At 45.1% G+C, this 13152-nt stretch overlaps 1 protein-coding gene across 1 annotated transcript in view; it reads right to left on the minus strand.

Annotated features, from left to right (window-relative positions):
- CHST13 (carbohydrate sulfotransferase 13) overlaps positions 1 to 10758 on the minus strand; it is a 56357-nt gene extending 45599 nt beyond the window's left edge. Inside the window, exon 1 of the mRNA XM_072598350.1 lies at positions 10546 to 10758. Coding sequence (XP_072454451.1) covers positions 10546 to 10639 — 94 coding nt within the window. The 5' untranslated portion in view covers positions 10640 to 10758. The remainder of the gene's footprint in view (positions 1 to 10545) is intronic.
- Between the last annotated feature and the right edge of the window lie 2394 nt (positions 10759 to 13152).

Raw genomic sequence — 13152 nt, forward strand, 5'->3', positions numbered from 1 at the left:
AATGGGATGCTGGGGTAGGGAGGAGGAAGAAGCAGTGTAATGCAAATGAATTCAGGGTCAGCTTTTGAGTCAGAAAGACCTAGATTCGAATTCTGCCTCTGACATATGCATGGTAGGTGATCATGGACTTGTGCTCCAAACAACTCTATGACTAAAAGTTATGGGGGAGCTATGAAATTATTGGAGGGTGTTTCCACACTAGAAGTTCCCCATACTAATGAAATCCCTATCCCTATCCCTAGGTCCCTAAGGACCTCCATCCATATCCCTAAAAATGGAATACTATTTGGACTACCTATCCCACAGGGCCTGTCAAACAAAGCATTGTATAAATGGGACTTACTGACTGATATCCTAACAAAAATACCAAACTCTAGTCCATTCAGATCCCCCTCCTCTTGTGCCTCATTGTGGTATGAAGGTGGCTATGAATTCTTGGAGGCTATGCAGAAATTCTAGAAGGTAGGAAAACAAACTGAAAAGGCTTCAAGTGTAGATCAGCAATGGACCCACATGTCTGCCACAGAGCCTCACTGATTACCCAACTGGCTACAGGATGATCAGTTGTTGGCCACAGCAACTCTTGAAAGCCCTTTTACTCAGTTGGGGTAAGAGTCGGGGGGAGGGGAGGGACTGTGATCTACTGGTGGACCACTCACATTCTCACAAATCACAGATTCTTAAGTGCTGAAAAAAAAAAAGATGTTTAAACCCCCCCCCCCCACTACATTTTGAATTTATTCATTAAAGCAGGACCTTTAGAGCCAACATGGAAAGCCTTGCCTTGCTCTCCTTGTCAGCTCCTTGAGGGCTGCCACTATTTTGTTTCATCTGTGGGGTCCCAGTGTCTAAGTACAACGTCTTATAGTATTTGTTTTTTGTCTACATCTGAGAGTTCCTTGGGGTAGGGAGCTCTTTTCCCCACCCCCTTCTCATGCTCGTGGGCAGCTCATTGTGACGTTGTACATACTTAATAAATGTCCAGGAAATTGAGTTACAACCTCCTGTTCTCTTCTATGTTTTTCATTTGGAATATTCATGATATTTAGGACAATTTTAACGTTAAGCTCTTCAGTGACTTGGTGGAGGGAGAGCAAAGAGGGAAATGGAGAAAATATTTCTGGATACCTGTTCTATCCCCACCAAGGGTCAGCATGGTATAATATAGAGAAGACTGGATTTGGAGTTAGAAGAGTTAGCTTTAATCTTGAAGAGCTCAATTATTATTGTGTGACCTACCTAGATACAACACATTTCTGTGCCTTAGGTTACTTCTCTGTAAAACTGAAAGGGTTAGACTTGAGGTAGAAGGGTGAAGTGAAAGGGGGATTGGAGTCAGAGGATCTGGATTCAAATTCTGCGGCATTAACTTAGCACTGATGTCTTAGGCAAGTCATCTAAGTTTTGCACAAGATTTTTCTTATCTGTAAAATAAAGACATTGAACTAAATGGCTTCCAACATCTTTTCCAGCGCTCTGCAATGGCTGATAGTACATAGACTAGTATTGACGAAAAAAGGTAAGTACATAGTAGTATCTATGAAAATAGACAGCATGTGGACTGGTATCTATGATAGTATACCGACCACTATCTATGAGAGTAGATAGCATAGATTAGAGAAATGCAAATTAAAACAACTCTGAGGTACTCCCTCCCACATATCTGATTGGCTAATATGACAAAAAAGGAAAATGATAAATTCTAGACATGTGAGAAAATTGGAACACTAATGAATTGTTGGTGGAGTTGTGAACTGATCTAACCATTCTGGAGAACAATGTGGAACTATGCCCAAAGGGCTATAAAACTGTGTTTCATATCCAGCAATACCACTGCTACGTCTATATCCCAAAGAGATCATTAAAAAGGAAAAACGACCCACATGTACAAAAATTTTTATAGCAGTTCTTTTTGTGGTGGCCAAGAATTGGAAATTGAAGGGATGCCCATTAATTGGGGAATGGCTGAACAAGCTGTGATATATGAATGTAATGGAATACTACTGTTCCATAAGAAATGATGAGCAAGATGATTCAAGAAAAACCTGGAAAGACTAACGAACTGATGCTGAGTGAAGTGAGCAGAATAGGAGAACATTGTACATGATAACAGCAACACTGTTTGATGATTAACTTGGATAGACTTAGCTCTTCTCAGCAATATAATGTAAAAAGCTATGACAATTCCAAAAGACTCGTGATGGAAAATGCTATCCACATCCAGAAAAAGAACTGTGGAGTCTGAATGCTGATGGAAGCATACTATTTTCTCTTTATTTTTTCTTTCTTGTGGTTTTCCCCTTTTGTTCTAATTCTTCTTTCACAACATGACTAATGTGGAAATATGCTTAATATGATTGTACATGGATAGCCTATATCAGGTTACCTGCCATCTTGGGGAGGATTGAGAAGAGGGAGAAAAAAAAGTTTGGAATTCAAATTTATAAAAGTGAATGTTGAAAACTATCTTTACATGTAATTGGAAAAAAATAAAATACTATTAAGTTCGGGGGAAAGAAACAGAAAAAAGAAAGTGGATAATATCTATAAGAGTAGATAGTATATAGATAGTATCTATGGGAATAGATAGCTAGTATATATGAGAACAGATAGTACAGAGATACTACCTATGAGAGTAGATACTGTATAGATTGATATGTAGGTGGCCCAGTGGCCACTGAGCATGGAATCAGGAAGACTCATCTTCCTGAATCTAGCTCTCAATCTCTGATCCTTCTTTGGGTCTCAGTTTCTTCATTGGTAAGAAGAGGGAGTTGGACTATGTGACTTCTAAGCTCTAAATGCCAAGGTGTAGAAATGTTCTTCTCTAAGTTTGGGGCCAGCGTGGTTTCTAGCTTCTCTGCAGTATCTGCTGTATGCTCCCAGGTGCAGGATCCAGGGAAAGAGATTAGCTCTTTCTTCCTTCCCCAAGTCCACCTTGTTCTTATCTCCCCATCTCCCTCCCATTTCTACACCATAAATTTCCCAGCACATCTCTGATTTTGCCAGTCTAGCAACCACTAATCTTACACATGGGACAGAGAAGGTCTAAAGTCTTGGCTGGGAGCTTTGGCCCAGGTATTCAAGCTTTCCCCACTTCCAGGGAGTTCTTCCAAAATGTGCCATACTCAGCCCTGCCATGTTATGTCTGTTCATCACTCACTCACACCTGAGTCACTAGGGGAACATCTTGGGACGTCATCTCTATAAGCCAGGCTTGCACACAATAGAAGCTTGTGTAGTGACTTGGTTATAGTCCCCGAGGCTACTAAAAGGCACTTGGAATGCTTCACTTTTCTCTCAGGAAGAATCCTTTAAAAGTCAGTCACAGCAAAATTACGTACAATTCTCCGAGGAGCAACACTTCCATGCAAGTCCTCCTCTAGCATAGCGCTCAGCTGCTGCGGCAGAACACAAGCCCTAGCACGTCCTACCAAGCTGGAAAGGCTTCAACATGGCCCCAGGGATGGCCCCGCCTGCCATCTGGCTGGGGTTCAACCTGGCTAAGTGGAGAAAGGGGGATCATCAGAAGAATGTCCCCATAAAGGGTCACAACCCACAGTTTAAGAAGACCTGCTCTAGGTAATGAATTATTGTAGTGTTGGAAGGCTCTTGGTGGCCAGCCAATCCAACCTATACACACATACATATGTGTGTATGTGTGTAAACATATGTAATACATACATGTATATATAAATACCATATATGTGTAGTGTGTAAATATACATACATATATACATGTGTGTGTATGATATAAATATACACATATGTTGTTTCTCCCAATAAAGTATAAGCTCCTTGAGGACAGAAATTGCTTCATTTTTTTACCTTGTCTCCCTAGCGCCTGGCACAGAGTAGGCAATTGATAAATATTCGCCGATTGATTGACATCGACATTGATTGACGCCTGATAAATGGCCATCTAGCTTCTGCTCAGAAAGCTTCAATGAAAGGTAACCCATATCATCCATTCCACCTTGGGTTAGTTCTGACCATTTGGAAGATTTTCCCTGAAGCTGAGCCTAAATTTGCTCATTTGCATTCTCTACCCATTACTCCTGGTTCTACCCTCTGGGACCAAACAGAACAAGCCTCATCCCTCATTCACAGTCCTCTAGATCCTAGAATACAGCTCTCAGGTCCCACCTGAATCTTCTCTTCTGCATGCTGAGTGTTCACATTTTGATCTAATCCTCCAATGGCACAGACTCCATGCTTTTCTCTCCCCTGGTCCCCTTACTCTGGACTCCCCTCATCTAAAATGTGGTGCCCAGAACTGAACACTGTGCTCCAGATGTGATCTGACCTTGCTCACACCGCCCCTCCTCCCACATACCTTTGCACTACAGTCACCAAATATAGCTGTGCATGTTGACTTGGTTTGGAGGGGATCATGTCAAGGCCTTCATAGAATTTCTCCAGCTCCTTGTCCTCCAATACATGTTAGCAAATAAGCAACAGTGATTTTCCCAGGGAGGTCTTTTTGTTTAAGCTAATAATCCTCCTGTCCCTGGTCCCTCAATCCTGGTTGACCGATTTCAGCTGCTGCCGAGACAGAGCCAGTGATGAGAAAGAGACAGGAGGTGTTAAGAATCACATTTTTAGACTATAAATAATTATTTCATTGTTGGTTAGATTGATTAAATGTGTGACTTTTGCCTAATGACCAGTAAGTTGACACACTACAGGAAAAAATCAACTATTTCAGTATTAACATTCTTGCTCTAAATGAACCCAGAAGGCCCATGGAAGTCTAAATGACTTCACAGATTCTCTTCGGAGAAGTAAATGGAGGGAGCTGTTATCATGGACCCTAAGGGAAGTATCATTTCAAGCCACCTCACGTTGCAAATGGTACTCAAGAGCAAGATTAAAAAGACCACCAGGAAGAAAATTTCAGGTTACATATGCACCAATGAGGAGGTACAGAATTCCTGTGAAGCACTTGATAAAATCCTTCCATCCAAGTCAACGTAGACAAGTATAACAACTATACAACCATAGTTGTATAACTGTAAGGACCTGACATAATTTTTCCATCCAAGTCAATGTAGACAAGTATAGCAACTATACAACCATAGTTGTATAACTGTAAGAACCTGACATAATCCTTCCATCCAAGTCAACGCAGACAAATATATTTAGCAACTACAAAGCAAAGAGGAGAGGACAAAGAAAAACAGGTTGGGAAATGAATATGGTTCAGGATTAATATCTGAAAGAAGCCAAAGGCTTCACCACAGGCCTCACCACTATCTAGATATGTTCATGTCCATATCTCTATGTCCATGTTCATCTATCTCCTTAACTGCTTAAGACTATTGGAATATTCCACATACAGTGAATACTGTCTTCAAGAAAAGAATTAGAATGTGCTGGATGTGGCAAGTACTTAAGGATGTCAAACACACAAATCACATTGTTGAAGTCAGAGATTCTGAAATTCTAAGAGTCCAAGTCAAGTCAAGTCAAATCAGCAAGCTTTTGTGAAGCACCTACTATGTTCCAGGCATTGTGCTAAGTGTTGGGGAGTCAAAGAATGGGGAAAAAACCGGTCCTTGCTCTCAAAGAGCTCAATCTAATGAGAAAGACAACATGCAAACAATTATGCACACACAAGGTTTATACAGGACAAATGAGATAATCACAGAGTGGAGGCATTAGCATTAAGGAAGATTGGGAAACACTTCTTGAAAAGGTGAGATTTTTAGCTGAGATTTGAAAGAAGTCAGATGAAATAAAGAAGGAAAGTCTTCTAGGCATGAGGGACCAGAGGAATGGCACCTACTATATTCCAGGGCAGGTGGTGGAATATCATGGGTGAAGTCCCCTAAGGAGCTAGCCTAGGCATAAGGCCCTCCTGGCCATGCTAATTTCCTGTGTCCCTCTACCTGCCCACCTCCCTTTGTGAGCCTGAAATTGACCCTAATTTTCTTACTTGGAAACTATTAGAGCTAGGAGGAACCTTATCCATCAGCTAACCTAACCCTCTCAATTTACAAAAGAGGAAGCCAAAGTCAAATGTAGAAAGGTGAAATGACTGGTCTAAGGTCACTACTGCTAGCTATAATTAAGTAACAGAGCTGAACTCCAGATTCAACGCTCTTCTCCCTAACCTACTCTGTGAGATCCTGACACCCTATTACAATGCTGAGCACAGGACCATTTGTATGTAGGGGAGGATAATGATAACCGGTCCCAAGCTGTGCTGACTAACTCTGAAGGGTCCCTTAGGAATCGCTACCTGTTTGTACTGGAGATAACCAAGGTTCAGAAAACCAGGCTGAACTAAATGTTCTGAGTCACAGGTTAAGAAAAGCATGAGTCTGGCTGGTGAGGACCATGTGTATGTATACACACACACACACACACACACACACACACACACACACTAAGGACATTTGGAATAGTGAGGACTACATAGACAATCTGTCTACCCTCCACACTGGACAAGGTCCAGTCCACGGCCCATGCCCAGCCTGTGTGGATGAGTCTGTTCTACCAAAGAATTCTCCACTCATTTATTACCTCTTGAACCCAATTGCCAAAAAAGAAACGGCAGGTGAAATTGGACTTCTTGGAAACCACACTAAAAATACCCCTGACTCAATCTGAAGGTGCAGACTCACTTTATATAGTTTCTTCAGTGTTGGTTAATCTCTATCCTCTGGGGATAGATCTGACTTTTAGAAATAGCCCCCAGTCATTCAGGGCTGAGTTTCATCACTGATAGGAAAAAATGAGTTGGGGAATCCCCTTTAGGTCAATAATGAGGTTTGCTGTTAATAAACTGCTTTTCCTCTTTGCCCATTCTCAAAAGAATTCTAGCAATGACAAGAACATGCAAACAATTATTCACTATGCATTTATTAAGCATCTACTGTATTCCAAGCACTGCATCAGGTACTATCCAGGTCCAAATACTGAAACAATCCCTAATCTCAAAGAATTTACATTCTATCATGAGAGACATCATGACATATAACAAGAATAACTAAAAATCTTATAACGCTTACCAAGTGCCAGACACTGTGCTAAGCATTTTATAATTATTATCTCTTTTGTTCTTCACAATAACCCTGGGAGGAAGGTGTTTTATTATATCCATTTTATAGATGAAGAAACTGAAAGAAACAAGGGTTAAGTGACTTGCCCAAGGTCACACAGCTAATTGATCTCTGAGAGACATCTGAACTCAGGTCTTCCTGACTTCCGGTCCAGAACTCTATCCACTGTACCACCTAGCTGACTATATGATGTATAAGTATATACAGAATAAATTTAAAATAAATGTAAAGTAATTTGGGGAGGGGAGAGGGACAGCAGTTGGAGGATCAGGAAAGGCTTCTTAGAGAAGGGGATGACTGAACTGCATCTTCAAGGAAAAGAGGGTTCCTATGAGGCAGAGAGCCAGTGTAAAGAGATGGAGATGGGAGATGGAAGATTGTATTCGAGGAACAGAAAAGTCCAATTTGGCAGAACTGTAGTGTTTGGAAAGAGGAATAATTGAAAATGAAGCTGGAAAGATAGAATGGGGCCAAGTCATGAAAGATTTAAAAACAAACAAACAAAGTGTATTTTTTATCCTTGAGGCAATAAGCAGCCACTGGAGGTGTTTGAGTGCCAAGGTCACACTTGTATTAAAGAAAAATCACCTTGCAATGGGAGTATTGTTAGACTGAGCTTAGCTTCCCAAGTTCCAAGGGGATCAGCTTCATTTCATATCAGTCTTGTCAAAGGGACTATAGACATCATTATTCTCATTTTACAGATGAGGAAACTGAGGCTCAAAGACGTTAACTGGCACTCCAAAGTGACACAGTTAAATTTATTCTGGTCTAATTCCCATGCTAGTTGGTGCTCTTTCTACCATCAAGGTAGAAGGAACATTTAAAGTCATCCACCTCTTGACATACATATGAGGAAAGAAATGGACAGATTATTAAACAAAGAGATCAAATGGGTTAATACATGTAAAATATCTGGCAAACCTAAAGCATGACATTAACATTGGCTTTTTGTCTCAAGTAGCTTATACAAGAACACACAATGATCAGTAGGGACAACACTAACTCTCATAAAGGCCAGAATCTGTCCATCCAGATGCCAGTCCTTCACAGGTGGGGCAGTGTGGTAGAAAGGAACCAGTGACAGATGGGGCATTGGGGGAGCTTGGCTCCAGTACCTGGTTCTGCTGCTAATTCAAAGTGTGATCAGAGGTATGTCTACTCTCTTGGCCTTGGCTTCTAATCAGTAAAATGTGCATGGGGGAGAGGGAGGAGAGGATATAGCCTCTTCTAGCTCTCCAATCTATGATACTTTCACGATATTTTGGTTCCTGTGCCTAAAGATGTTTTTTCCAAAGCTAATTTGAGTATTTGGAACACTCAGGGCCTTGCCTCTGATGCCAAGTCCAGAGCTTTTCTCCCAGTACCACACTGCCCAGTGGAGGTCTCTGCAGGCTCCTACATTCTAGAGGTGGTAAAGACTGTCCCACACAGGATTCCACAGAAGGGGAAAAGGAAAGTTATTTTTTCTTTCTTATCCAGGGCAAGAAATGATTCAGCCCTAAGTGTCTTATCCTATAAACCACTCCAGCCTTAAATGGAAGAATAGGGCACAACACACATAGGACAAAGCACCCCCACAGAGGGGAATGTGAAACCCCCTCAGCTTCAGCCAATGGGGCTCCTGAAATAACAGGATTCCTCCTCCTCTTGGAATCTGTTTTCTCCAAGACTCAGCTTAAGTGCCTCCTTCCCCACAAGGCTTTTCTCATCCCCTACCCACCTCCCCCCAACTGCCAGTGCCTCCTCCTCCAAGACTGCCTTGCATCTTCTCTCTGTGTGTTCTTCATATACCTATATAGGTGTTTATTGTCTCTCTCCACCTCTTCCTTAAAGGCCCACACTTTCTTTGTATCTCCAGCACCTAACCGGCACATAGTTCTTGTTTTGTTGACTCCAGTCTGACTCTTTATGACCCCATTTGGGGTTTTCTTGGCAAAGATATTGGAGTAGTTTACCATTTCCTTCTCCTGCTCATTTTACAAATGAAGATGAGGCAAACAGGGTTAACTGACTTGCCCAGGGTCACACAGCCAGTAAGTATCTGAGATCAGATTTGAACTCAAGAAGATGAGTCTTCCTGATCCACTTCGACATGTAAGCTGCCCCTGGCACATAGGCATTAATAAATACTTGCTTGATTATAACTTTGTGCAGGTTACTTTCACTCTCCGGGTTGAGGGGGTTGCCCCAGATGGTCTCCAAGGTCCCAGCCATCTCCCTTTGAACCCGAGCCAGGCTTATATTCCTTTCCTTTCCTCTCCTGGAACTATTGCCTCACGCTCCAAAGTTAGAAACCTGCCTTGTAATTATGGGATCTAGCGGAGGCTGGAAGGACCCGAAGAGAGGTATTTAGTCCAATCCACCAATTTTACATAGAAGGAAATTAAGCCCAGGAGAGAAATGACCTGCACAAGGTATCATCACCAGTTGGCTACAGAGCTCAGATCCCCTCTCCCTTACTCTGCTCATAGCTGAGAGCTGATTTCCTGCCTCCTCACCTGTGTTTCATCCCCACTGGCCCCTGCATTATCCAACGTGGTCCATGCTAAGAACTCCCTGGTTCCAACAGCCTACTAACGTAAAATTTCAGGCTGGAGAATGAAGTACCTTTGACCCAGTTCCCCACGTTCTGAAACACACAAGGACGCGGTTGAACTCTTTTCCTTCACCCCTAGTCCGCTGGGCTCCCCCAAAGCCATATTTCTCCAGAGGAAGGACTCTCCCTGGGCTTCAGTTGCAGCGCTGGGTCAGTACAGGAGCCAGCTAGACAACCACCGGCCTCCAACTCTCTCCAGCCTCTCCTGGATGTCCCTGGGATCCTTTTAGGATACGTAAAGAATCCTTGATTGTTGAAACTGCACTGCACTCACTGGCCGTGGCTAACACCCTCCATCATTCTGTACCTCCCCAAAGCCCTTAGAAGTGAAGGAACTCGCCCAGGGTCCTAAAGGTGGGTAGAATCCTCACAATTCTCTTTCACCTAAACTAAGTTAGTTACCGTGGCACCCTCTCTTTGGAAAGGAAGGTGACGGACAAGGACTGGGGAGATGGGAAAGGAGCTCATAAGGGAGGTGGACCTAAGAGGTCAGAATCTGCCTGAGACTAATCGGCGCACTCAAGCTTTGCCTGTCTCAAAGCCAGAGTGTGCGCCCAGTCCGGTCCGGTACCGTTCCGTCCTCAGGCTCGAACTTGGGGCTGTCCCCGTGCGGGTGCAACTCGGTGCACCCGAAAGGGGCTAGCTCTGCGCGAGGTAGCCACGGAGTGGAGTGGCCCAGCGGCCGGGGCCCCTGGGGCAGAGGCGCCTGCTCTGGGGCGGGAGGTGGGGACAGTGCCACAGGTTGGCTGCGCGGGTCGGGTACTGCTCACCCCCAGTCATCTGGACCGCGGACCTCAGAGCGCTCCCCTAGGCCCGCCGGGACTGGCCCGGGGAGCCCTGCCGCCCCCTCCCCAAGGGAGCCCGCTCGCCTTCACTTACCCGGACTGGGGCCGCTCTGGAAGTAGAAAATGACGAGGAGCAGGGAGCCCAGACATGTGGCCAGCACCATCCGCTGCACCCGGCTTTTCCTCATCCTGGCTCTGCAGGCGAGGCACCTCCAGGCGAGGTTCCCCGGCCGCGGCTGCTGCCCCAGCCCCGCGCAGCCCGGCTGCCTCCGGCTCGCAGCCGCCGCCGCCACCGCCCCCCGGGCAGGAGCCGCCGAGCGCTGCCCGAGCGCCCAGCTCCCGGCTCGGGCGCCACTGCTGCCGCGGCTCCCCTCCTACCCCCCGCCCAGCCCCTAGCAAGCCGACCTCCCCGGAGAGCCTAGAGATAATAGGCACCCCGGGGGCGGAGCTGCGGGAGGCGGGGCCGGGCCCGCCGATCTCCCGGATTCCTTCTGCTTTGCGCCCCAGCCGGCAGCGCCCGGAGGCGGAGGGTCGGCGGGGCGGAGCCAGACACTGTCTCCCCGCCCCTAGTCCTTTTCCCCTTTTGCCCCCCTCCAGCTGAGCGGAGCCGTTCTGCCCTGGGATGTTTGCCGACTTTGTACTCAGGGGTACTGGGGTGAGAGGGAGTGCAGACCTGGCAGTGATCCCCGGAGCGTGGCAAATTGGCACAGGCCCTCAGAATACTGGGGTACTGCGTGGCTGAAGGGAACCCCTCCCGGACTGCTAGCGGGTCTTCCAGACACCTTTCCAGCCTGTTCTGACGCCGGGACCAGCTCCTGGGCCACTCAGTCTCGTCCTTGCTTTTGGAAAGTGAGAGGTTAGCCTGGGTCATCCCTCACCAACCCCAGGCCAGACCCCAAAGGCACTTCACCGAAAGGATGGGGCGATTGGGGGGCAGGAGTTTGTTTCTGCACACCTGAACACCTTTCCAGATAGTTAGCGCTTGTCTGCAGTTGCCTTCATAATCTCTCCACTCGTTAAGTGATTTCTGGGGCAGAGCGACCCCGGGGCAATGACAACGAAATATTCAGCCCAGCCAGTGTTTGGGGGCTTTGGGAACCAGCAATCACTCACGGAGACTTCATCGGAATAATAACATCTAGCATTTATGGTTTGCAAAATGCTTTATAAGTGTCTCCAGCCTCACAATACTGGGAGGTAGGCGCTATCCCATTTTACAGATGAGGAAAAGGTGGGACATAAGTGAGTTGATCTGGGTCACACAGCTTAGTGTCAGAATAGATTTGAATTTAGATCTTCCTGACTCCAGGTCCTGCTCTCTATCCTCGGTCACCAAAGAAGGAGGTGTGATTAAAAAAAAAAAAGACATAAGATCATATCGACAGATCTGGAAGGGACCACAGGCTCATTTATCCCACCCTTTCTCTCATTTTACAAGTGAGGAAACAAGTCCAGGGACCTTAAGTGGCTTGAACCCAAGTTATCTGGTTCCATAGGGAGGGATCTTTTCACTGTTCCACTGTCCTCTTGTTATAATCAGTCCTGAAATTAGCCCTTTTGATCCAATCCCTAAAACAAAGATACCGTGAAGTAGAAAGAGTCCTAGATGTGGGGATGGGAAATTCTAATCCTAACTGTTCCTTTTAAACTCTGTGTGAGTTCTTTTTTCCCCTGGGCTCAGTTGTAAAATAAGGGAGCTGGACCAGATTAGAGGCTGACCCTCCAAGGTCCCTTTTAGTTTAGTTATTCTTTGGTTTTATGATTGACCTATATACTTCTCAGGCTTCCTTTTTGCCTTTAGGGCTTGCTCTACATCTTCAGTTCCTAGCATAGGGTCTTTCGTTATAGTAGATTAATGTCTAATCTACTTTAATTAAGCTAGATTAATATTTGCTTAAATGAATAAGAAAGAAATGATTGAGTAAGGCAGAGATTCCTGAGAACTAAAGGAAGGGTGGAAACCAAGGGTGTAGGCGGACTGGCTAGGCTAGAAGAGCCTTAGGTGAGTGAGTTTTTCTTTTGATTATCTCAGGGCTTAGGATAGGGCTAGGCTAGTAGATACTCAGCAGACACTTGCTGAATACAGTTTGAGGTGATAGGTATAAGGGGGGATCCTAAGAAGAAATAGTGTTGAATTTGGAGTCAGATTCCCTCTGTCACATGAGGGCTTTGGGGGAAGCATGGTTAGACAGGATGAAAATTATCTAAAGGGTTCAGTGGATTACTAATTTAACGAGAGATGATAGTGTGCTAGGACAGTTTTAAAAACGCATGATGCAGTCTTGGACTGCAGTGCTTTCAGGAATAAGGAAGTAAGAGTCGTGCTGGTCGGGGCACATCTGGAGAATGATCATTCTTCTGGACATTTTGGGAAGGACAATGCTAAAGCTGCTGAATGTTCACAAGAAGGCTAAGGGAATTCAGGAGAACCTGGACTCTATGCTAATATGAGGAGTGGTCAGAGGAACTAGGGACATTTGGTAAGGGGCCAGGCTAACAGTTCCCAACTCCTTGTACTTGGAAAAACTGTCCAAATGAGAAGAGATATTAGATTCCCTGAGAGAGGAGTAGGGTAGTTGGAAGAAGCTGTAAGAGAGACAAATTTAGGCTTGTCTGATCATCAGAGCTATCCAGAAGGGGGATAGGAGGTCCTGGAAGGTGGCAGACTCCTTTTTCGCTGGTGGCCTTCAAGCAATATGAG

This window comes from Notamacropus eugenii, chromosome 3, assembly GCF_028372415.1.
Source record: "Notamacropus eugenii isolate mMacEug1 chromosome 3, mMacEug1.pri_v2, whole genome shotgun sequence".
Classification (NCBI taxonomy): Eukaryota; Metazoa; Chordata; class Mammalia; order Diprotodontia; family Macropodidae; genus Notamacropus; species Notamacropus eugenii.